Source organism: Telopea speciosissima, chromosome 1, assembly GCF_018873765.1.
Source record: "Telopea speciosissima isolate NSW1024214 ecotype Mountain lineage chromosome 1, Tspe_v1, whole genome shotgun sequence".
NCBI lineage: Eukaryota > Viridiplantae > Streptophyta > Magnoliopsida > Proteales > Proteaceae > Telopea > Telopea speciosissima.
Window position 1 is genome coordinate 16,293,578 of NC_057916.1, and position 26,844 is coordinate 16,320,421.

At 41.3% G+C, this 26,844-nt stretch overlaps 1 protein-coding gene and 1 non-coding gene across 2 annotated transcripts; one reads left to right on the forward strand and one right to left on the reverse strand.

The window, feature by feature from the left end:
- Nucleotides 1–74: 74 nt before the first annotated feature.
- LOC122641596 (pentatricopeptide repeat-containing protein At2g30100, chloroplastic) lies at nucleotides 75–4,712 on the forward strand. The gene is made up of 2 exons (XM_043834887.1): nucleotides 75–1,107; nucleotides 3,682–4,712. The coding sequence occupies exons 1-2, from the start codon at nucleotides 334–336 to the stop codon at nucleotides 4,453–4,455; spliced, it is 1,548 nt and encodes a 515-aa protein (XP_043690822.1). The 5' UTR covers nucleotides 75–333; the 3' UTR covers nucleotides 4,456–4,712.
- A 20,404-nt stretch (nucleotides 4,713–25,116) lies between these two features.
- On the reverse strand, nucleotides 25,117–25,189 carry TRNAA-CGC. Its single transcript has one exon. It is a non-coding gene; the product is annotated as a tRNA-Ala (tRNA).
- Nucleotides 25,190–26,844: the final 1,655 nt, after the last annotated feature.

Consider the following 26,844-nt stretch of genomic DNA (forward strand, 5'->3'; position numbering starts at 1 on the left):
TCTACTCGGCACAAAACACTTCGGTGATCACATATTTTATATCTAATTCTCAGTGAAATTCTGTCGTTGGCTTCTGTTGGTGGCGAAGGACCGCCATTGCTGTCTTCTGTCCTTTGTAGAAAAGGACTGACCAACAGAAAATTGTCAACAAATTCGACTCTTCGGGATAGGCACTTCGCTGCTCGACCGAACCATTACAGGGTCAGTCTTTTTCTGGGCAGTTTTCATTCATGGGTTCTTCCTTCCTTAGTGCTTTCGTCATTCTCCATGTGAGTTCTAGAACTGAAATCCAGTTCAATTTCTGGCGGAGGTAGAAGAGGAAAGCCGAAACTGATGGCTGTTGCTGTTGCTGATGGTTTAGCTTCTCTAATCCACTTGGCCTTTCCTTTTTCTCCTTCTTGTCATTCACTTCGGCGGAATAATATTTGTTCGTTTCCTTCTTTTAGTTCTAGAGGTTGGGCTTCGGTGCACTTTTGCTCTAGGTTTTCTACCAGGATATGCAAAGAGAAAGGTCTGAGCTTTCTTGGTCATCTGGGGAGGCATGGAACTGGGGAATTCAGGGTGTTTGGGTCAGTTGAAATTGGCCAGTTCTTGACGAGTGACGACGAAGATGAAATGAGTGAGGGATTTTTTGAGGCGATTGAGGAATTGGAACGGATGGTTAGAGAGCCAGCCGATGTTCTTGAGGAGATGAATCACCGGCTTTCCCCCCGGGAGTTGCAGTTGGTCCTCGTGTACTTCTCTCAAGAGGGGAGGGATTCGTGGTGTGCACTGGAGGTGTTTGAGTGGCTTCAAAAGGAAAACCGTGTCGACAAGGAGACCATGGAGCTCATGGTCTCGCTCATGTGTGGTTGGGTCAAGAAGTTAATCGAAGGTGAGCATGATGTTGGAGATGTAGTTGATCTTCTTGTGGACATGGACTGCGTTGGGTTGAAACCGAGTTTTAGTATGATTGAGAAAGTCATTTCTTTGTATTGGGAGATGGGCAAGAAGCAGAGAGCAGTTTTGTTTGTCAAAGAGGTTCTGAGACGGGGAATCGCTTATACCGCGGAGGAAGGGGACGGTGAGAAAGGAGGCCCAACTGGGTACCTTGCTTGGAGGATGATGGTAAGCTGCTGTTAATTATAATTTTATCTGCCTCTACTTTTATGCATTTATATTTGAATTCTAGTATTGTTTTAGTTCTAATGATGACAATTAGAAAGAAAATAGTTCCATCATATTTTCCTGAGATTTACATGTTCCTGTCAAGGAGATGATTTCTTGCTATGTCAAAGTTTACCACAGGAGAACAGGGGAAAAAAAAATCAATCTGTAATGGGCCTGTTGCTTTTTATTTTGCGTCTTTTCTGTTTTCTACTGTGTTAAGTTCATAATTGCTTGTTATGATTTCAGGCTTTCAGGGTTAACTTTATATTACTTCCTTTTCATGTTTGCGAAGCAGAACTTTAACAAATTGCATTATAGGCTCTAATTTTAAAGGTATTAATCATACAACAAGGGTGTACCCAATGCACGAGGCTCCCTCCACTGTGTGGTCTGGGGAGGGTCATAATGTACTCAGCCTTACGCCTTTACCCCCCTCCCCCCCCGCTTTGCGGAGAGTCTGTTTCCCGACTCGAACCTGCGGCCACTTGGTTGCAATGAAGCAACCTTACCGTTGCGCTGAGATCCGCCCTCAACCTAAAGGTATTAATAGCTACATATAATTGCTTACGTGATACATACATCAGGGAGAAATGTTAGTTACGTGGAAAATATTTTGAACCAAACAGTTACTTTCAAAATTCATCAAAACAAAGAATCCAACTTTGTAGAACAGTAGAGATCATGGGGGGTTTGCTTTATGTTTGTAAATATAAAGAGCATGGTTTAGTAAGGGGAATGATGTAGTCCAATTTCTCAATTGGGGCTCCAAAACTGGTTCACAACTTGGCCCATAAATTGGGGCTGCTATATTTGGTCCTAATTCATCCATATCAAGCCAGCAGCTGAAGGAGATGTTCTTAGGTTTCGAGTGGATCCATGGCAGCTGGTGGAGGTTTAATTGAAGACCAAAACACTGTTCACGTTAGTGTTCATGTGAACAGTGTCACAGTCCATATTACCTTGTTTAGGAATGCCTCTATAAGATCCTGTGGGGCTCGAAACTAGATTGTATGGAGAAGAAATAATCCAGCATATCATCTACTTTCTATTTTTTCTTAGTTTCTAATTTCAGATTTGGATAGTTGGCTTAGCTTTAATTTAGAAGTTTCTATTTCAGTCCTTTATTTCCTTTTAGTTGGTCTAGACTAAGTTAGACTTGAGAGACTTTCTAGTTTCATTACTTGTATTTTGTAATCCATGCATCAATAGAAATAAAGAGAAGGGGCTTGACATTAGGCTAACGATTGAATAAAGTTAATTGAATGTTTTGCTTTGCGCAATGTACTGCTATGAGATACAGTGAGGTGGGAGGCCTTTTGAGTAGGTGAGATGCCTAGGAGAGAGTGAGAGGCTCGATCCACCCTATTCCCCTTATCTATCCCATATTCTCTATTTTCTGTTTATTCTTCAATTTCTATTTCCTGTTCTGTGTTATACTCAACATCTGAAACATATTCGAAGACCTATTGTTGCTGCTGGAATATTGTTTGGTTCTTAGAAAAGTGAAATGTTGCTGCTTCATCAGTGGCTGGTTGGAGAAGACAAGATTATACCCTGCGTTTCTACGTCCCTGGTTTTCCCTTTCTGAGGTCTTCAAATCCCAAGAACTGCAGATCCAACCATCAACCTGTTGCAATATTTTGTCAGCCATATACATTCCATACAATCTCCCTTTGATTACAGCTTGGAGATCATCACATGGTTGAGTTAGTGATGTTCATTAGTTGCTATTTTGATTCTTAACCTTCTAATTCTGAGTTCCTTCCGTAGTTCTTTAATCAGCCATCAGTTTAGGCTGAAAATCTCAGGAGTTCTTTTCCTCAACAAGGCTACCTTCGACTGGAAGGCCTGGTCCGTCAGATCTGTCAATTGCTATTTCTGAGATACTAATTCTGTAATTTGATCCACCTTGGTGTTCTGTCGACAGTACAGGCTGAGTACTGTCTATTTTCTGGAATTGATTAACACTTAGCATTGTGTTTCTGACCCTAGATTGTTTGGTGTATTAAGGGTTACATGAGTAGCTTGGTAATTGACTGAATTCCTTGAGAAGGTGTTGCTGGAACCACTGGTTAAACCCTACTGTTTGTCAGTACCTATGATCCTACTGTAGGTTAGACATCATTGACCTAATCCTACATAAGGGAATGACAGTGGAAAGTAATCTGTTAATTCCATTGCATATAAATATGAAAATTTCTCAATTCATATTGGACTGAACTGACTGAACAGATGAAAATTTTCTTGCCATTACCATTACTGTGGTGGCATATTTAAATCCTGTTTTGGAAATGAAAAGTGAATAAAATATTACTATTTACTAATATATTATAGCTTTCTTTCTGAACCTAACACCTTCACCCCCCCCCCCCAAAAAAAAAAGAAAAAAAAAGATTCCTCTAGCATGATAGTCAGTCAATGATACATTGTACAGTTTCTTTTTTCATTTTTAAACGATCCATTGTTGCAATTTTATGAGTTCAGGTTTTATTTTGAATGTATGCTTTATTATCTGCCCCTGTCTGCTCCCAGGTGGAAGGAGACTACTGTGGTGCAATTAAATTGGTGATTGACTTCAGAGAGAGTGGATTGAAGCCAGAGATCTACAGCTACCTAATTGCAATGACAGCGGTGGTTAAAGAGCTTAATGAGTTCTCAAAAGCTGTACGGAAGTTAAAAGGTTTTGTAAAGACTGGTCTAATAGCTGAAATTGATGTAGAAAATGTCGAACTTATTGAAAAGTATCAGTCAGATATTCTAGGAGAGGGTCTCTGCTTGTCCAACTGGGTGATTCAAGAGGGAAGCTCTTCATTTTCTGGGGCGGTTCATGAGAAGCTCCTTGCGATGTACATTTGTGCTGGCCGAGGACTTGAAGCTGAAAAGCAGTTGTGGGAAATGAAGCTTGTGGGGAAGGAAGCTGACCGAGTGTTTTATGACATTGTCTTAGCTATCTGTGCTTCCCAAAAGGAGGTTAGTGCTGTAGCACGGTTGCTGACCGGACTGGAGGTTACAAGCTCATTGCGTTGGAAGAAAACCTTATCATGGTTGTTGAGAGGTTACATCAAAGGCGGGCATTTTGAGGATGCTTCTGAAACAATAATAAAGATGCTTGATTTGGGCTTCTATCCTGAACGGTTGGACAGAGTAGCTGTACTGCAGGGTCAAAGGAAAAGGATCCAGCAGTCAGGAAAGGTTGAACCTTATCTCAAGCTTTGCAAGCACCTTTCTGATGCAGATTTGATTGGTCCTTGTCTTGTATATCTGTACATAAATAGGTATAAACTTTGGGTCATAAAAATGGTGTGAAGAAATCTGATGGAAAGCAATGTAACCTGGGAAGTTAAATGTCTTGTTGCTAGGAGGTCTGGAGCCTTTCTTCAGGCAGTTTCAATTTTTATATATGCAAGTCCTGTATAAGATGAGAGCAGTAAATATATTTCCTCAGTTCTGAGAAAAGCAGCTTATGAATAAATGTCAAGGAGGTTTTGGATATGTTGTTCTTGGTTTTGTGTACTTGTATACTGGTTTACTTCTATCATAATCATGCTCTCCTCAATACAACATGATTATCAGTGTCACATAGGCTACAGGTATGCTCCAACATCACCTTTTCCCCCTTTACCCTTGTTTCTTTTTTTATTCAATAAGTAAAATGCATCAGACACCGGACTTGTTGAGTTGCTCTGTTGGATCTCTTTATCGTTTGTGCTCTCCAATGTAATATTCTTTTATGAGAATTATGTCATAAAACTTGAGAGAGAAAGTTTTCTGCCGCAGTGATCATTTTTGCTGGTCAGATCTCTTTGATCCTTAATTGAAAACTGCCATTCTCTAGTTTACTGTATTTTTTTGTCATCTGGATTTTATATCCTATTGCAATATCTTGTCCATTATAATTGGATGCAGGATTTTTAGCTGACAAAAAAAGAAAAAGAAAAGGAGAAGAGAGGAAAATTCTTTGATCTCTAAAATGTAGTAACTGCCTTTATTTGCTAAAGGATCATTTGTATTAAAGGAAAAAATACAGTAGAAAGAAAAATAGGAAAACTGGGCTAAGCCAGACACAAATAGAATGAGTAGCGAAATATTCCTACTCCCACCTTTGACATTGCCATCCACATTAGAGAAAATTTGCTAATGCTGACAATAAAAAACTAAATAAATCAATATTTCGGTCTACATTGGGCATCAACTCATTGGTACTAAATCTCGTTTCGTTTCGGTGTTTCGGTCTGACCGAAATTTCCTAGAGAAATATGGTATTTTTCTGTGGGTGTAAAATGCCAAAATGCCTGAGATTTCCGAAATTTTCGAAACGAGATTACCGAAATTACCGAGATTTCCGAAATTTCCGAAACGAGATGACCGAAATTACCGAGATTTCCGAAATTTCCGAAACGAGATGACCGAAATTTCCGAAATATTCGAAATATTGCACGTGACACTTTTAGTGACTTTTTCAATAACTCGCGATATATCGTGAGTCCACGATATTTCGTCGATATCTCACGAGATATCGTCGAAATATGGTATTTTTCCATTTCGGATTGGTATCGTATCTCGGACAGCTCGAGATATACAAAATTGGCGAAATATCGCCGAAATTTCGCGAGATTTTGAACCTTGCTAACAACTCATCCTTGGTCGAGGAAGGAAAATCAATCATCACCGAGGAGATCCTCAACTTTGCCGCTGATTTAGCTAGGAAGTCAGCCACCAGGTTTGCTTCCCTGAAGCAATGAGTAATCTTCCACTGGATAGATCCAAAATAGGATTGAAGTGCAGACCATTCCTGGCGGACAAACCATGGTATTTTCAATTTAGATACTAGGATTGACACAGCAGCTGAATCACATTTGATCTACAGGTAAGATACCCCCATCATCTTAGCGTGTTTTATGCCTGAAACAAATGCCAAGAACTCCACCTTGAAATTAGTTTTGACGCCCAAGAATTCACTGAAGGAGAATAGCACATTGGCATTTGCATCACGGAAAACACTACCTGCGCCCGCTCTGCCTGGATTTCCCAGGGAACACCCATCTATATTGAGTTTCAGCCAAGGCAGAGGAGGGGAAGCCCAGAAATTTCCAGCATGGACTTGGGGCTGCGGGGACGAACCTGGAGATTGATACTTCTAGCTAGCATGAGATCCCAATAGAGGAGAAACGGTGGGTAAAAGATGATGACAAAACACTTAGTTCTTTCTTCGCCATGTTCCAGACCTGAGAATGGCTTTTCTTTTTCTCCTCAAAATGCCTACAGTTCTGCTCCAGCCATATAAAGTATGGAATTAGAACCAAGCCAGCTAACCAAGCTTTCTTTAGAGAGATTGTGGAGGCCTTTCTTTTCCACCACCTACTCACCTCAAAGAAAGAGGGATAATGCTGCCACCCCAAACTAAAAGCAGAGACAAAGGAAGACCAAACTGAATGAGCAAAGTCACACTCCACAAATAAATGATTTAAGGATTCCTCTGTTTTTAAGCAGAGATCACATCTAGAAGTCAATGAAACTCCTCTGGTTCTGACATTATCATCAGTTGGGACCTTGCCATGGAGAAGTCTCCAACAAAAAACTGATTGCCGGGGTTGGAGACCTTTGCGCCAAACCATCGAGGACCAGGCCACTTTTGGATTTCTCTTTCTTATAGCCTTCCAAGTGGATTTTACTGTAAATACACCTGAAGGAGAAAGAGACCAGACACATTTGTCCTCCAAGTTGGAAGAGCTACATCATGAATAGAGGCGAAAATATCTTTCAAACAAAGAGAATCCACTTGGGAAGGCGTTAGTCTGAGTTTTGGATCAAGTCCGAAACACGGCTGGTGTATCCCTGGAAAATAGAGGGTTCTAGGTTCAAAAGCTCAACAATAGAAGAGGAACCAAGCCACCTATCATACCAGAAACAAGTTTTTTGGCCATTCCCCACCAGCCATCTTTCTTGGGCAGAAACAAAACTCCACAGCCTTTTAATTCCTGGCCAAATAAAAGAAGATTTGTAGTTAGCTTATAGCGAGCCATCCCGATTAATGAACCTGGCCTGGAAAAAAACGCCCCATAGCTGTCTCCCCATGTTTGATCTGCCACACTAGTTTACAAAGCAGCTGGCCTTGTTCATATCCCTCAATCTGCGAATCCCCAGCCCTCCTTGCTTCAGGATGCAAACTGAATCCCACTTGACTGAAATTTTCTTGGAGTATTCCAAATCATCAAACCAAATAAAATTACGCATCCATCGTTCCAAGGTCTTCACAAGGGACTTTGGCCACCAGTAAATGGAGCAGTTATTTCATGTAGTAACTGTCTATTTACCCATTCTTTTTTTTTTTCCCTTTCCCGCCCTATGGCTACTCATAGGATTGAAATAGCATCCAGGACAATTTCTCTTATTCTTCCTCCACCATCTTCTGTTGGTGCATAAATGTCCATATTTAACAGCATAATGGTGGGTCCAGTGTGAGACTTCCATACCTGCTGCATTCTTTTAGCACATTATTTGTAACTATGACTACATGACAACTTAATTTGCATACTACATGTATGAAAAAGGCTTTTCTGGAGTTAGAAATTCTTCTCATGCACAGGTATGCATTTTAGGCTGCTAATACTTCCTATGAACTAGTTGAGTTAAAACTGCATACCCCGTATTGCCAAGGGAGTGAATTTCATTTTTGATGTTTTTTTGGCATTTGCTTTTGTTGAATTATTTTATCCACCCGTGTCCACCTTTGGATAGTCCGCCGTGTTAGAGCTCATGTATGATATACTTATTGTTTCCTCCTATTCCTACAAGGTCGGCCTTTTAGAGGAAGCGGTTCCAACATGGTATCAGAGCAGGTAGGGGTCACGGTATCGAGTCCCCCTGGGAGCGGGCATGTGTTGAATTATTTTATCCACCCGTGTCCACCTTTGGATAGTCCGCCGTGTTAGAGCTCCTGTTTGATATACATGTTGTTTCCTCCCTTTCCTACAAGGTCGGCCTTTTAGAGGAAGCGGTTCCAACATGCTTTGGAAGCTTTTTTGAAGTGATCTAAAGAAATATGTGTTGTATAAGGCTTCACTACTGAGGAGGGGTGGGGGATGAATCAGTAGTCACAAAATTTCGTTCCCAAAAATCAAGTCCAATTAACGGCCACCAAACTCACACACACACAATTGGCTGCCAGGGGCTGATTCAAGTAACCTATAAGCACCATTGGCTGGGGTACCCCATTAGCCAGCTACAGTTTGTGTGTACCCCTGCCTTCCACCAAGATTGGTAAGGCCAACCAGGAGTAACACACCCACTTTGCACACACCACAACACTTCACAAAATACAAGAGACAAACCACAACACACAAATATACGTGGTTCGGCAGTAAGCCTACATCCACGGTGCAATACCCAAGTTGGGTTTTGTATTTGCACAATACTCTCCAACATTGCTACAACAGATATGGCTTCGGTCCTTGATCGTACAAAGATGAAGGGTAGGTATCCCAAACACTCATAGCCCCAACTATAAGTACCTAGGTCCATCTAGGATTTTTATCAAACACCTTATGAGTAACAACTCAAAAGGGTGCATTAAAGTGGTTGAAAATAAAACCCCAATCCCAACTAAGATCAACTAGGCATTTACAATAACATTCACCATAACCTAGAAGCTAAGAATGTAATAGTTGGGAAGAAATCACCTAAGTGGGCTAGCCACTTGAAGTTCTCGACACTCAGCAACAACCACAAGCTCCACCATGCTCTTGAAATCCTCAATGACGTGATCAAGCTTGAAGGATATGAATCCAATCCTCCAAATGATCAAAACATCAAAGAACTTCAGATCTACGATTTTAGGGCACACTTGAGCTCTATCTCTTCATTCTAGCAGATTCCTCTCTTTTTTGTGAGAAAACTGCAATTTGGAACACCCAAATCCGAGCTACAATGACCAAGATATGGCCATTTTAAGTTCTAGGGGCAAAACTATCCTTTCAGGGCCTTTTCGTGAAACTTTGACTGTCACTACTTAGTCGTTAACGATCCACGCGTCACTCAAGGTCGGCAGAAGTTCCAGCCTTCAGATATCAAAGATTTTGGCGCTTTGCTTGAGGATCGTCGGATTCGAATCCAACAAACAATTGAATGACAGGTGCGATAAACCCAATGAAGTGGAATCTAGGATGTTGTGCATGGCGTACTGGAACTGCAGTAAAGCAGCCAACAACTTAGACCTCGGCCTTTGTGAAACACCGTGTAGGCACGCTTCTTTGTGCAGCAAACCAAAAAGCATAAAACAGAATCTCGCAGAGCCAATAGCATTCAATGGGATGCCGTTTACCAATGCATCTGTGCACTCGACGAATAGGAGATTGCACGCGAGAATCTGACGCGGCCGACACACTTCTGCACCATTCGATTGGTATAACAGCCTGTGTGGTTCAATCTGAGCATGAGAATCAGAATCTCGTGAACTTCTCATATTTTCACTTTGCCCCCGTGCCATTTGCACAATTTTCTCTGATACCCTTTCGTGTTTTGGCCTTTATTATTTAGGGTTGCTGATTTATGGAAATAATTTTGCTACGCCCTTGTGGCTAAAGTGGCCCCGGTTAACTCCAGTAGCCTCTTAAGGGAAAACACCTTAAAAAAAAATGCCAAGGCAATGAAATGTCGTCCATGCTTCAGGAGGCCATGCGCTAGGCCCAACATGGCCAGCCGCGTCCGCGTGGGCCTCTACGGGCATGCGGCTAGCGCATGCGGTGGCAGCCCATAGTACCGCACTTTTGGTTTTTAGTAATGTTTTACCATATTAAGATTTATGGAATTTTTAGATTTGAGAGAAACCCTAGCATTAGAAAGTTGAAAATTGCACCTACCGCCGAAAATCCAATTTTTGTTCTTGAATTGGGGGATTGACTTTTTATCCTTTTGGAATTTGATTTTTAAATATTTTTATTGGATTCAAATAGGGGGTATTTGCTTATTTATGAATAATATCTTAATTAAATGAAATACTATTTCATTTACTTAAATGATCTTTGCATAAATAAGTGTTTGGCCAACATCTCGGTCGAAACCATGCATTTTTTTCAAGTACCTGGCCAACTCGTCTTGGAAACCTGCGAAACCTAGATATCTCGGTGGTTTCGACCGAGTTCTCTTTCCATGCTTGAAAGTCATTACCCACCTTGGAACAAGAATCAAAGTATTGAAGCTTGCATCAAGGCATAGAAAGTTGTTCTAGTTTTGGAGACTTCAACAAAAATCTAAATTCAGTTTTTGTTTTCCTTGTTATTTGCTAAGATTGTTTGGGGACTGCAACTTGGGTTAAGTAGAGTAGCAACTCTCAATGTAATGGGGGGAGGGTTTTTCAGTCTTTTAACATCACCCAAGTAGCCTATATAAAGGCTGACCGAACTCTCTTGTAAGGCATTCCATTGTTGTTTTTGAATGAAATTTCAAGTTGCCTAGTTGCATCTTATGTGAGCCTAGAAGAGTTCTAAAGAAACCTTGAAGAGTTTCCCTTGCCTAGAAGAGTAAGGTATTCCTTGTGCAGCCTTGAAAACCTTGCACCCTCAACCTTGAAGAGTTGAAGGGCTTCACTTCAAAGATCCACCTAGAAGAGTAGATCTCTTAAAGTTTCTTGTTTCCCTACTTTCTCTTCTCTATTTTTCTTTTTTTTATCCTCACCTTTAACTCATCTACAGAATCCTTCTTATCCTTTAACCTAAGCCTTTTTCCAACCCCAAACCAAACCCATAACATTTCCCTTTCATTACCTTAATGAACACCAAATTCTGAAAGTTACTCTTTTAGTTTCCCAGATTCGGATCTGTGCAGTGACCCTCACTTCACAGCCCATTATCACCCCCTTCTGTTCTTACTTTGCAAAAACTTAAAGAACCAAAGTCGTAGCCCTTTTTGTCTTCTTCAAAACCCATTTTAAATCATCCTAATCCCATATTCCAGTACAAAGTTATTCCTAAAATACTACCTTGAGGTCATTTTGCTAGAATCTTTGTTTTGAGAAATACTCTCCCGATCCATTTTTTTTAAGCAATCCCGTAGGGGTGATTGCACCATTTGGTATCAGAGTGAACAACGTGCCCATCACAATTCCTAGACAGAGCGAACAACGTGCCCATTACTACTCCTCGCAAGAGGACAACTTCTACAACAGGAGCTGTAGAGACAGTGGTAAGGATTAATGTGAAGTTGGAGTTATGGAGATCAAGTTTGGAATCAAGAGGTTTTAAGTTAAGCAGAACAAAGACAGATTATATGATGTGTAACTTCAGTCAAACCAGGAGAGGTGATGAAGTGGTGAAACTTGAGGACCGAGAGCTACCACAAAGTGAATGCTTTAGATACCTGGGGTCAACCATTAACAAAGAGGGTTGATGTAAACTGGCTGTCTAAAACCAACCGCAAGTGTAGGGATTCTTCCCTACACCAGCATAAGTAACCATCGGGTAGGTGTAGGGGAATTTCCTTACACTAGCAGCAGTTAGCAGCAGTTATGGGGTTGTTAGGATTTAAATTAGTTTTTTTTTTTTATTATTCTTTATTGAGTTGTAATTCTAAGTTAGGATTCCTAGTGCAAGTTTGAATCCTAATTAGAAGTCCTAGTCTTAGTTAGCATTCCCATTTCTATTTTGAGTCCTAGTCATAGTTAGAATTTATTTTCTGTCCAGCCTTAAAGGCTATATAAAGTAAGAGCTCAATTGAGCCCCCCACGATTTAATAAAGAAGAATATTGTTTTAATGCATTCCACTGTCCTGAGATAGGCTGTGAAGGTGAGGCTGAGATAGCCTTCACTAGTTCACTGTTTCTCTCCTTCGAGTGCATTCAAATTTGTTCAAGTTTGCTACTGCCGAGTATGTGAAGATTCATAGCTCAGTTATTCAGATCTGCTATCAGTTCAAGGATCCATCCAACAACAAGTATATAATCCTCAATCCTCCAAACCCTTCTTCTCCTAATCCCTGCCCTAACTCTAACTCCAAACCCTAGATCTCTTCTCCTTTCACTTTCCCCAAAACCCAAAACCCAAACCCTAAATTGATACCTATCTTAGTTTATATCTGTAACTCCATAGAACACTTCAAGACCTTCAACTCCTCCACATCAGCTTATCCTATCCATACCATCAAACCCTAAACTCCATTAAACATGTTGGAAGTCATGTAATAGGGGTAGTTTAGGAACTAGTTCTATTACTAGTTGCCTTATTATGTAATTCTGTTTTTTCTTCTTTATTTCCCTTATACCTCCCTAGGGAGGTGGATGTAATTCTTTATTAGTTATGATTGAATGAATATATGGTGTATGGAGAAGCCTCTCCAACACAATTGATTACAGCCTAATATTCTCTTCTCTCTTCTCTCTTCTCTTGCTATGTTCTTCCTCCTCCAACTTCTTTCTTCTCCCTTCTTATTTCCTAAACCTAGAATCTAACTTGGTATCAGAGCAGGCTCAAGGTTTGAGAGTCGTGTTCAGTCCCTGTTTTCATTCTTTCTCTTCTCTTTGAAATCCTTTGTGTCTAAGGATTCCAAAGAGGAGATTTCTGTGTACAGCTTTGCTTAAAGAATATGGAATAGGCTCATTCTAGCCTCTTTTGATGATTGAAGGCTCTACTTGAGACCTTTTGAAGCTTCTTTGGAGATTTGTTCCGCCAGTCTCAGTTTCAGGTTGCAGTTGCTACCATTCTCGGATTCTTTTTGTGTGTTGGTTTGGCCCTTTTGCATCGTCCAAGGCCACTTATGAGAGTGGATATGATCTCCCTTGCTGATTGAAGAAGCTATATGAGCAGTTTTGCTCTTTGTGTGGGATCCTCTGTTTTGCCCAGGTAAACCCGAGAGTGTTTACTTCTTTTTTCTTTCTTCGAGCGGCAGTTTGATGCTCCCTTGGTTTAGGGATGTGTATGCATAGCCTTTGTGAGGCTCTTTTACTTGTTTGAAGTTATTACTACACCTTGCAAGCCTTTGTGAGGCCTCTTCTTAGGGACTGCCTGCTGGACTGCTGTTGTTATGCACTAGAAGTGTTTGATTTAAGTCCTTTTAGAGATTTACTGCTAGGACTGCTTCGGCAGTGTGCTATCCTAGGCTGCTTATTGGATTTTTTGCTTGTTTGGGTTGAGTATGTACTCCCCACTTATCTTTGGTGTTCTTGTTTATTGTCAAATCCCTTCCATCATGGTTGTTTCAGATGCATCTGTGCTTAGTACTGCTGATTCACAACCCCCTACTGTTGTCCCTTAGTTGGCTTATGAGAGTACTCACCAACAGATTTCTTTTGTGAAGCTTGATGGTACTAATTACCTAGATTGGTCACATTCTGTGAGACTTTCTCTTAGGAGTAAGGGGAAACTTGGATATATCACAGGTGCTATCAGGGCTCTCACAACTGATTCACCTGGGAGACTGAAAATTCTACAGTTATGACATGGTTGATCTTCTCCATGAAGCCCGAGATTGGGAGAAGGTTTATAAGGAAGGAAACAGCCAAAGCTATTTGGGATAGTGTCGCTATGGCCTTTGACAGAGTAGGTGACACTGCCAAGGTCTATCAGCTCCATCAACGAATCCACTCATTGAAACAGGGTGACAACACTATTTCTGAGTACTACAGTGCGTTCCTTAGTCTTGTGGAAGAGTATGATCACTACAGAGACCTTCATTTGACCAACCCAGAGGATGAAGCCAAGGTGTATCTGACTCTTGAAAAAGAGCGTGTCTTCTCTTTGCTTGGTGGTCTGAACTTTGACTATGAGCCAGTTAGACTCCAGCTGTTAGGCCGGTCTCCCCTTCCCTCTCTTAGTGAAGTCTGTAGTTGCTTACAGAGTGAAGAGACCAGGCGACTTACTATGGCACCACCACCAGCATCATCTGAGAGGTTAGCCCTCAATTCTAGTTCTGTTCGAGACACCCGTGGAGGTGGTAGAGGCCCAGAGCCTAACCGTGAGGAAGCTAGTACTGTGGAGACAGTTGGTGCCAGTGGAGTTGGGCGAGACAGATTTAAATGTGATAATTGTGGACGCACTGGACACACCAAGGATAGGTGTTGGTCTCTCCATGGTCATCCTCCTGGTATACGTGGTCGTGGTGGCCGTAGAGGGGGAGCTCGAGCTCATTCTGCATCGGCGACTGATGCTGATGCCCCACAGGATGACTCTACCTTTATGGATGCAGTGGTTCACAAGGTTGTGTCACAGTTGAGCATATCTTCTACATCTAGTATGGCTGGATCCTCATCATCCTCAGCTTTGCAGGTCTCCACCTCAGCTTCCACTGCTGCCCAGTCTTGGGTCATTGACTCGGGTGCCACGGACCACATGACTGGTACGTCTCATTATTATGATTCCTATAACATTTGCTCCGGTAAGGACAAGGTTAGGGTAGCTGATGGCTCCCTTTCCTCCATATCTGGTAAGGGTAATATCCCTGTGACATCATCTATTTCCCTCTCTTCTGTTCTTCATGTCCCTAACCTTACACTGAATCTTTTATCTGTGAGTCATTAGACTAAATCTCTTAACTGTTGTGTCACTTTTTTTCCTTCTCACTGTCTTTTTCAGGATTTGGTGACGAAGAGGATTATTGGTAGTGGACGTAAGGAGCAAGGCCTCTACTTTTTTTATCCGTTTTTGCCCACGGCTCATTCCTATGTGTGTGGTCAAAATGATAGTAGTTCTGTAGATTCTGTTATGTTATGGCATCGTCGTCTTGGCCATCCATCTCTTGTAGTAATGAGGAAACAATTGCCTCACTTATTTTCATCTATTACCTCTTCTCATGTTTTTCAATGTGAACCATGTATGTTTGTCAAACATTGTCGGTCTTCATATCCTTATCATGGTAATAGAACTGTTGCTCCTTTTCATATTGTGCATACTGATGTTTGGGGTCCTTCCCCTACTACTTCTTTATTTGGCTTTTGTTACTTTGTGTCCTTTGTTGATGATTTTTCCTGTGCCACATGGACTGTACTTTTGAAGCATAAGAGTGATGTTTGTGATGCCTTTTAGAATTTTTATCAAATGATCCTTACTCAATTTGAGACTCGCATCAAAATTGTGCGATCTGATAAAGGGGGAGAGTATATGTTTGGTGGCCTTCAAACCTTCTTTACTACTCATGGCATTATCCATCAGCTAGCGTGTGTTGACACGCCCCAACAGAATGGGGTTGCTGAGAGGAAAAATCGCCATCTACTGGAGGTCACCCGTAGCCTATTGTTTGGCATGCATGTCCCCAAGACCTTCTAGTCCGCAGTTCTTCTCAGTGCCTCCTTTCTCATCAATCGTATGCCTACCAAGCTTCTTAATTTCAAATCTCCCTTAGACATCTTATCTCCCAAGGCCTCTGCTTTTTCTCTTCCACCTAGAGTCTTTGGCTGTGTTTGTTATGTGCATATTAACAAATCTGCTCGCACTAAACTTGACCCCAAAGCTCTAAAGTGTCTCTTCCTTGGGTACTCTTCTACTACCAAGGGGTACAAGTGTTATCATCCTTCTTCCCGCCGCTGTCTCATTTCCAAGGATGTTACCTTTCTTGAGTCTATCCCTTTCTTTGTCCCTTCTCAGCATCCTCTTCAGGGGGAGAATTGTGGGAGTGAACAGGCTACTGATGATTTCTTTCTTTCTCCTCTACCTACATCCCCTTTTATGCTTGACATTGGGAAACATAGGACTGTAGATGTGGTTGAGGTTGAATACAGATTTGGTTGTTGAAAGTGGTTCTGGTAAAGAGAAGGTAAAAAAGGATTACCACCTTACATACAAAAAAGGTGAAAGCTTGCATAATACAAGAAAGATGATCTACCAAGAGTCCTCTTCAGATCCAGATCCAGATCCTGAGATCTATCCTCCTCAATCAGGTGACATTTCTTCTCCTCCATCTGATTTGGACCTTCCTATTGCTATTAGGAAAGGGAAAAGAACTTGTACTATTCCTATATCCCAGTTTATTTCCTATGATGCAATTTCTCCTACATGCCTTACCTTTATTACTGCTCTCTCAACTGCTTCCGTTCCCAAGAATGTCATTGATGCTATGTCTGACCCAAAGTGGAGACAAGCCATGTCTGAGGAGATGATGGCACTTGAGAAGAATGGTACTTGGCAACTTGTTGACCTCCCCAAGGGACGTGTCCCAGTTGGATGCAGATGGGTCTATACAATCAAGTATAAATCTGACGGCAGTATTGAGAGATACAAAGCAAGGTTGGTGGCCAAGGGGTACAGTCAAGTCTATGGAATTGACTACCAGGAGACATTTGCTCCTGTGGCCAAGCATAACTCGATAAGAGTTCTTTTATCCTTGGTTGCCAATAAAGATTGGCCTTTATATTAGTTGGATGTGAAGAATGCCTTCCTTCATGGTGATTTGGAAGAGGAAGTGTACATGCACACTCTACCAGGCTTCAAGATGTCTTCAGCTGAAGGGAAAGTGTGCCTCCTTAAGAAAGCACTATATGATCTCAAACAGTCACCAAAGGCATGGTTTGAGCGCTTCCGACAGGCTATTCTGAAGCATGGATCCTCCCAGAGCCAAGCTGATCATACTCTCTTTACCAAGCGGAGTAATGGTACTATCACAACCCTCATTGTCTATGTTGATGATATCGTGGTCACAGGAGATGATACAGCTGAGATAGGTAGACTGAAGAGCTACTTGGCACAGCAATTTGAGATCAAAGATCTGGGTCCCTTGAAGTACTTCTTAGGAATAGAAGTATCAAGGACCAAGAAAGGAATCAACATATGTCAGAGGAGGTTTATTCTTGACCTGTTGACAGAGACAGGGATGTTAGGTTGCAAACCAGCAAACTCTCCTAATGAACAGAATCACAAACTAGGAGAGGATTGTGGTCCTTCTCTTGTTGATGCGGGAAAGTATCAAAGGCTAGTGGGGAAGCTTATCTATCTCTCTATGACTCGGCCAGATATCTCTTATGCAGTGGGAGTTGTCATCCAATTCATGCATGCTCCCAAGAGTGGCCATTTGGATGCTGTGTATCGCATTCTGAGGTATTTCAAGTCCTCTCCAGGGAAAGGACTGTTGTATGCAAGGCACAACCACTTGAGAGTGGAAGGTTTCACAGATGCCAATTGGGCTGGTTCCATTACAGATAGGAGATCTACCTCCGGCTATTGTACCTTTGTGGGAGGTAACTTAGTCACATGGAGGAGTAAGAAACAACATGTTGTGGCCAGATCTAGTACCGAGGCAGAGTTTAGAGCTATGGCACATGGAGTGTGTGAGCTCATCTGGCTGAAAAGACTGGTTCAGGAACTGGGATTTGACACTGAAGGACCTATGAGGCTGTACTGTGACAACAAGGCTGCCATCAGTATCGCTCACAACCCCGTTCAACATGACCGAACTAAGCACATTGAGGTTGATAGACATTTTATCAAGGAGAAGATAGACTCTGGCTGTATTTGTACTCCTTTTGTGAAGACTGGTGATCAGCTGGCAGATATCTTCACCAAAGCTCTTGGCTCTCCTCAGTTTAGCTCTTTCCTAAGCAAGCTGGGAATGCATGATATATATTCTCTAGCTTGAGGGGGAGTGTTAGAAGTCATGTAATAGGGGTAGTTTAGGAACTAGTTCTATTACTAGTTGCCTTATTATGTAATTCTGTTTTTTCTTCTTTATTTCCCTTATACCTTCCTAGGGAGGTGGATGTAATTCTCTATTAGTTATGATTGAATGAATATATGGTGTATGGAGAAGCCTCTCCAACACAATCGATTACAGCCTAATATTCTCTTCTCTTGCTATCTTCTTCCTCCTCCAACTTCTTTCTTCTCCCTTCTTATTTCCTAAACCTAGAATCTAACTAAACCCTAACCCTAATTTCGTCTAATCATCCATTCTGCCCTAGCCGATTGCATTAAACCCAAGCAGATCCTAGTTCTGGTTCTAGTTGGCTTTATCTCCAGCTGGAATTATATTAAGGGTGATATAGAGGATGATGTTTCCCACAGAATTAAAGTAGGATGGATGAAGTGGAGAGGTGCATCGGGAATATTATGTGACAAATGCATGCCTGTTAAGCTTAAGGGGAAATTGTACAGGACAGTAATAAGACCAGCTATGACATATGGGTCGGAATGTTGGGCAGTTAAGAAGAGTAATATAGATAAGATGAGTATAGCGGAGATGAAGAAGTGCGGGAAGACCAGGAGAGATATAGTAAGGAATGATCGTATTAGAACCGAATTGGGAGTTGCATCAATCCAGGACAAGCTCCATGAGAGCTGCTTGAGGTGGTATGGTCATGTCCAACAGAGACCCATGGATGCACCAGTAAAGAAGAGTGACCAAATTCAGTTTGACGGAGCTAAAAGAGGTAGGGGCAAGCCTAAAATGACTATTGGAGAAGTGGTAAGAAAGGATATGCATGTGGTAGGGCTCGATCCTAGTATGACCGCAGATAGAGTTGTTTGGAGGACAAGGACCCGTGTAGTCTACCCCTTGTAGGGGGATGTTCTTAGGATGCTACTTTGACTTCTTCCTTGACTTATTTTCTTTTTTACTTCTTTTCACTTCTCTTATTTCTATTACTGTCATAGCCTCCATATATATATATAGATATAAAACCCTCACAAGTACTGTTTCCTGTATGTATTAGAACATTTAAATCAGAATATGGTGTTGGATCTGTGGCTTCAATCCCCTCCTGAAAATTATGCTTGTAATCATAGTTATCAAGGCAGGAAGGTGACCATGGCGTTTTAGAGGGTCAAAAACCAAGACGACACCGCCATGGCGGCAAGGTGCCCTTGGTCGCCTTGGGCGCCATGGCGGCAAGGTGCCCTTGGTCGCCTTGGGCGCCATGGTGACGCCTTGATAACTATGCTTGTAATCAATTCAGAACTTGAGAAACCAGAATACAGAGGAGAGGAGAAGAAGATTGAGAAGTCGAGAGATGGGAGAAAAGGGTTGTGCGATAGAATGGAATGGAATTCTATCGCACCATCCAATCTTATTTATAATAACAACATAGATTACGTAAGCAAAATATAACTCTATCTCAGCTGAGTCTAAAGTCTTATCATGATAGAATCCTAATGCCTAATTACAATAGGAAAGATAAGAAATCGTAAGCAATTAAACTACTTAAATAAAGGACATAATCCCATGGTACAGAGGTCCATGGACATCCATGGACCTCCAACCAAGACATACACTCTAACAATGCTGAAAGGAAGTGTCCATGAACATGTGGCGAGAGTAGGAGATGGCTAAAAGGAGATGTTGGGTTTGGATCAATAAAGTACTGGGGATAGTGCCAGTAAAATGGATGAGTTGAGCTCCACAATGAGTTGTCAGACCTCATAGTGAATTCCACTTAGAAGCAATCCATAGTGCTGTATGTTTCAGCAATTTGTATTGTAATCTCCTCTGCCTACACAAACCCCTCAGGGCATACACAAACCCCAAAGGACCATTTCTGAAACCATCTCATACCAGTATCCAGGCGGCTGACATCACCAGGTTTCCTTCCAACACCCCATCCATGTTTGAATTTAAGCCAGCACTAGAGGTGTTTCCAGAAGACAGTGACTTGAGCGACATGGTTTTGTATTGACTTCATGCAGCCCTTGCTCTTCAAGGCCCCGAGAATATTCACAAACCAATACTTCCCATTGTGCAGTGGTTATATTTTGTTAGGGTTGGCCTGGAGGCCTTTTGAGTTTCAATTTTTCTAAATGCTTCATGTAGCAAAGCAAGGTATTCAAAAGATGACCCAAGGACAGGTGGTTTAGTGATATGCAGCTTGAGTAATTCAAGAGAAGAATTTTGGTGGCCAAGTGTATGTTTCCCTCAATATGAACACTGGACAAAAAACTGATTGTCACCCCGGAGAATAGTCATTTCCTCAAGACTCTAAGGTCCCGTTTGGTAATACTCCTGGAGAGTGTTTCTGGTGTTCTTTTGCTCTCCGGGAGTGCATATAGAATAGAAATGCGTTTGGCACACATGGTCCAATCTTGTGTTCTCCAAGACTGAACCGGTTCAAAAAACATGAGAAGATCAGGAATTCAGAAACACCAAATTGAAGCTTCTTCGATTCTTCAGCACAAATTAAGGATCAAAAGGGTAAAAACCTAAAACCTACTCCCGATAAAATACTCGAGTGAAAAGGCTCTCCTCTCGCACCATTCTCTTCCACGAGCTCCACACAACCCATGCTGCATCCGGTTTCCTCTCTAGCTGGACCCTCTCTGCAACAACGAAGGTCTCTGCAACTACGAAGGTGACTCTCTCTCTCTCTCAAGCAGAATCTTTGAGATTTCAGAGAGTTATTACAATCGAAAATTTCTGAAATGAAGCCCTTAGATTAGGATTTCTTCCATGGAAAAGAAAAAGAAATCTAAAACCTGCGTTTTTCCTTTATTTCTCTCTGGAAAAGAAAAAAAAAACGAAGAAGAAAACCCATGGAAAAAAAAGAAATCCAAAACGCAGCCCCTCCCCTGTGTTCTTTCTTTTATTTTTCTCCGAAAACCTGCGTTTTTTTTCCTTTTTTTCTCTCTGAAAACCCCAGCCTTCAGCCCAAAAAAAAACTCTGTTTGCAGTTTTGTTGTGGCCCTTTGCGACCTCTTGCTTTGCTGGTTATTGGATTTCAGGCTTATGGACTCAGATGTGGTGGCTCAGTGGATTCTAAGTGGGCTGCTGTGGATTCTGTAGCAGAGATTCTGGTGGAATCCTAATTATTATTCTGTCCCATCCCATCCTGAACATCAAATCTGATTCTTATAATTTTGTTGTTACTGTTTATTCATTAGTTGAATTCAGTTCTAGAACCTAAAATACTGCCATTAGGACCCTGTTTTAGGAAAATCAATAAAATAGTTAGAAGAAATACGAAAGAGAAAGAGAAGATGGAAGAAGGTTAGAGGAAGAATTGCCACAGCAGCGAAACTCACAAAAGAGCATTATGTTGTTCATCAAAATCGTGGGGCATGGTTCCCTACTTGTAGTTTACATTTAGAAGGATAAATACATATTTAGTAAGCTTTTCCAAAAGAGCATTCTATTTGGACCCATAAGCTGCAGCAGCTTTTTTAATTCTGCCTGTGTCATGTATGCTGGTCTTTCTCCTATGGATGCATTTCTTGGGTCTATTTGCATATGCATGGACAAACCCCCCCCCCCCCCACACACACACAGACACATAGGCTGGAACATGATTCTATCAAAATGCTATTTGGTAGACAATCTAGAAGGAAAGAAATGGAATGAACCAGGATTTTGTGATGTTGCTTCTATATTCCATATTTCATGCCATGTGCTCAAGTAGCCCAGGTATATCCACAAGTAATATATTAATCATAATTATTATGGATTAATAATGAACATAATGACATTTATGTAATTTTTTTGTTCAAAAGAAGTGATTTTGTAAAATGTCAGTCAAACATTGTTTCTATTCTTTTTTTGTTTGTGGAACACTTCTGTAACAGTTTTACCAAACGCTCTTTCTCTTCCACGAGAGTATTCTCACAGCAAGAAATTGAAAAAGAGCACTTCTGTGAAAAGAACATTCTCCCAGAACGGAAGTGTTACCAAACGGGACCTAAGCTTTTGGGCAGTCATACAAGGATGTGATTTAGTTTCCTGTTGTATTTTGTAGCATAAAGAAACAATTGCATTGCTTTAGATCTAGCATGATAATCAACAGAGAGTCTGCTGGATTCAAATGAGAAGAGGAAATGGTTAATGGGATGAAAGGCAAGGTGTTACTTAGAGATTGAATAGGGTACTTCTGCCTGTGAAGGAGACAGTCAGGATTTTCAGCTGTCAAACTTCTGATTATTAGAATCTGACATATTTAAGTGGTAGAACAGACTTATTTATGGAGGGGAAGCCCTAGATAAGGTCTTAAATCACTAGTCTACTGCATCTTCTTGTTGTTTGTAAGCATTTTCTTGGGTTTAGTTCTCTCTAGCTTCTAGAGAAGAAAATGTTAGGTTTAGTTACATTGACCATTTGATCAGATTCAAAGAACCTCTGCAGTAGTCCTGCAAATTTTGGCATTACAATAGTTAGCAAAAGCTGCATGCATATGTCATTGGAAGAAAACTATTGTGAAGATGTATGACCAAATCAAGAAATTTGACTGACTCCGCACTATCCCTTGGAATTGACCTTAGAGTTGATCCTGCAAAATAATAGTTGCAGACAGAGAATAAATAGCAGGAGTGTGGGGGGGGGGGGGGTTTGTTTCCTTGACGAAGGCTTTGAGATGGACCCAACCTTGGATTGGTTAACCATCGATAATTGAGTTGGAGGCAAATGTATAATGTACAATCATAGCTTTATAACTTAAACACAATGTTAGAGAATTGAAACTAGACAAATGCTTTCTCTATTTGAACAATGATTCCTTCAGTTGGGGTAAATTGGGGCAAGTCAACTTGACCTGTCGCACCTAAATACCCAGCAGTTCAACTCTCCATGTCTTCCCTCTCCCCCCCCCCCCCCCCCCAAACACCCTTTTTTTCCTTGGTTGATATATCCCAGTGCACATTAATTCTTAACATATATTACCTGCACCAAAAAAAAAATATTTTGAATGAATGAAGTAGCTGTGGCCACTGGCTTTTGTCAAGTCTACTTCAGAGTTTTTTATGCATCCACATTCCACCACTTTGTTCAGTTCTAGTTGGCATGCAAGTTTGAGGCACCCCTTTTAGGGTTGGTGGTAGTTGGACTTATCTGGGATCAAATGAGAGGATTTGTGTCTCCAACCCAGTTTGTCAGAAAATCATATTCAATTCGGACGAGCTATTACTAAAAGGGGCGTATCCAGTACACGAGGCTCCCGCACTGTGCAGTCCGGGGAGGGTCATAATATATGCAGCCTTTCCCCCGCTTTGCAGACAGGCTGTTTCCTGACTTGAACCCGCGACCACTAGGTTGCAATGGAGCAATCTTACCGTTGCGCCGAGGTCTATACACTCAGACGAGCTATTACTATGAAGTGTAATTAATGCAGTGTGGATATGTGGCTGCGTGACACGTGAGTATGGGTCCCGGTAGCTCACCACATGTCTTACATGTATAGGTTCTGGGCTGATAGATTGATGGGCCCTGCCATACCAGATAGGAGTTGGCTTCCCTTTGACATCGTAGCAATAGATAAGAACCCCTAGTTCCTGCTTTCTTGTTTTGTAGTTGATACCACCGTACAAAATGTGAAGTTTGGCATTAATACCACCTACTAGATAGACAGTTGGGTACCAGAGCTGGTTAAGCTTAACAAGGGAAGCACAACCTTATTGAAAATGGGCTTTTGGAGAAAGGAATTGGGTAGGGGAGGCAGTTCAGTTTGTTGGGGAGGATGCTAGATCTGAATGTAAATGTAAACCCCATGAAATGGGTTTGCTTGGAGAAACTGTGGAGAACTGTCTGGCACCAAAGTTTGACTTATTTTGTCATGACTGGTATATGTTTGGAGGAGCGACATGATCCTGATTGGGGGAACCAAAAGAACCGGGGGCAGGCCGAAGATAACCTTAGGAGAAGTGGTGAAGAAAGACGTGCTTAGCTTAGGCCTTGTGCCTAGTATGACCCCAAATAGAGGAGTTAGACTTAGATGATGTGATGTTTTTTTTTGGTTTTTTTTTTTTGTATTACACCCCACTTCGAGGACTTGAGCAGGATGTTGTACAGTTAAGAAGCGGTACGTAGCTAAGAAGGGTTGATGCCTTAGAGTTTGTGTCGATGTTGTATGCCCCCGCCCCCCTCTTTTTACTCACTTTATTTTCTTTCTATCGACACCCTTTTAGTTTGTGTTGATGTTGTATGCCCCTCCTCCCTCTTTTACTGTAGGCCCCTTACTTCTTTGTTCTTATTTCTATTTTCTCTTCTAGGATCCATGTAGCCGACCCCATTAAGTTGGGATAAGGCTGGGATGTTGATGTTGTTGTTGTTGTTGTTGTTCTGACTGGTTTCTGTTTCTAAAGATGATTAAAATTAGCTTTCTCAGTACAAAGTTGTATTTCATTCAGAATTAAATCTTACATAGATAAATGTAATCACAAATTCTTGATATATTTGATATATTTTATTCAGAACTACTTGTAAAGAGAATCACAAGGAAGCAAAGGAAGTAGTAGTGTTTTTCTTCATGTTATGCAAAGCAGTAAAAGGGAGGTGGGCTAAAGGGCAACTCACAGTACAACATCCTGCAGGAGGCTTTCTGTTATGTGCATGGCTTATTATCTGTCTCCTATCATCCACATTGAAAGGGATTTGTGTACGTGGCAGCAGTAGTTTATATTAAGGACTGTATATAGAAGTTATGTATGTAAGAGTAATTATTAGTATTGTAATTAGAAGTAGTGGCTTATGTTGGGACTCTCTCATCTTATGGGAAATGTGGGTAACTAATAGTTATCCAAACTGACTTGTAATTGTAATATTTAAGTAGTGTAAGTATGAGGTAGCCTTCCTCACCCAAGTCAGGACACAAGGCTTCGTTGATAAAGCCAAAACCCCTTTTTTTCTCTATTTTCTCTCCTCCCTCTCTTGTGCACATATTGCTTTCTCATGTTGATACATGCAAGAAGTGTAGGACTCGGCAATCGAAAGGGTGGAGGTATGACTTAATCCTAGATATAATGCAGCAACCCCAGAAAATTCTGGTTTACTATGATGGTACTGGTGTTCATCTACAAGAAAGATTCATTGCCAGGAATGTGTCATTCCATAAGGGAAAGAGAGCATAATTCATTGGTAAGTACAAATGTTTCCCTGAGCTATTATGATATTGATGTGTCAAAATTTTATCCTAGTGGTTGTTAGTAATCATCAGAAGAAATAACCAAGCATAATCAATCTGAAGTGAGGGCTTGGATTGTGGGAAATCCATCAGGCATGATAGAGAAATGTGGCCACAACACAATGTCTTAGTGCGCAGATCGCTTTGACCAATTGGTCCCTGGCGAATCAGGAAAAAGGAATAATTGGAGGTGCGGGGAATCGAACCCCGTGCCTCTCGCATGCGAAGCGAGCGCTCTACCATATGAGCTACACCCCCTTATTGTTTATTGTATTTAATATTTAATAATATAGCTTTTTGATGAAACCCCCTAATATGTTCAACACACCTCAATGGTGGCCGATGTAGTATTTGGAGGGAGAAGAACCTATGAGGTCCTAGATAGCTCCCCCACTCAACCCATGGAGTCCTCGTTAGGGGGTCCACACCTTACTGGCCCACTCAATCTTGGGAATTGGGTTCCTTTGCATGTACCTATAAGTGAATATACATGTGAGAGTCATCACATTTAAATTTTGTTTCCATAAAAACCCTTCCTCCCCTTGTAAATGGCAAAAATAGGACAGGTGGTTGGCTCTCACATGTACATTCACCTGTTGGTACGTGTAGATGATTCATTCTCCAATCTTGGTGCCTTTGTTACGAAACCCATATCTTGCGTTGGACTCACAATACAATGCCCTCGAACCTAGATGTGCCCTTGGATCTACTCTAATACCAAATATCATGGGTCTGGTTCACACCCCAAAAGATGCATTCATTGGGGGTTTCCCTTTCTTACTAAGAAGCCCAAGACAACCCCAAGGGGTGGCTGATATGGATTGGGGTTGGGGGGGGGGGGGGTTGTGGAAATCTTTGAGGCCATGCTGTCCTTGAAATTTCATGGTGAGAGGAAGGGGCAGTGGCTGGATTAGGTTCTCGTACGAGAACCATTTTTGTATGCTATAAGGCACATAGATGGAATCCACTCACTCAATTGGTTGAGTAGGATGAGTACTTTTCACAGCCGTTTTACCCTTCATGTTTTTCCTCTATGCTAGGAGTTTTCCCTTTCTGACCGATCCCTTGTGGCCCAAAGTCAATCAGTTTTTCATTACCGGTCAATCGATAATTTTAGGGTGTAAACAAAGACCGATAGATTGAATGAACCGAAATAGGACAAATTGGATAAAAATAAGACCCCAGTAAAATCAATATATATTTTTTTTGTATATAAAAAATTGAGATGAACTATTAATAGACCGATAAGATATGTTAAAAGAAACCGATAAAAGATCGAAATCAATTGGACCAATAACTATCAGTTTCGATTTGGACTTTATAAATTGACCCTCTTATTGGTTTTGGTTTTGGTTTTGGTTTTGATTTTGATTTGATCCAATAATATATGTAAACAAAAAAAAAAGGGAGGGGGGGAGAACTTTGTCTGGGAGCGTGGCCTATGTCAGTGCTTCCATGTGTCCATCTTTCTCTCCCTCTATGAAAAGACATCCCTATCCCTTGTTTGGGAGAGATAGACATAGAGAGTGCTGATGTAGGCCGTGCTCCCGAACAGAGAACCACTTCTTTTAAAGAAAAAAAAAGAAAAAAAAAGGACAACTAACCGACCAACCTTTTGAGTTTTGACACCCTTATCTTGAAATCAGTAGGGGAATGATTAAGGGTATGGTATGAAAATATGATGAGAAGTAGTTCTCAATCTGGGAGTGCAGGCTACGCTAGCACTCTTGTGCCTATCTCTCTCCTTACCTAAACAAAGAGTGATAGGACTCTTGACGTATTCAGCTCTTGTTTGGTGAATGGTTGGAGAGAGAAACGTGTGTAAGTGGGGAAGGGAAATAGAAAAGTGTGTAGTGGGGTTAGTTATATAGATAAGGAATTAGTAGTTCAAGATAAATTATTAGTAGTGCGAC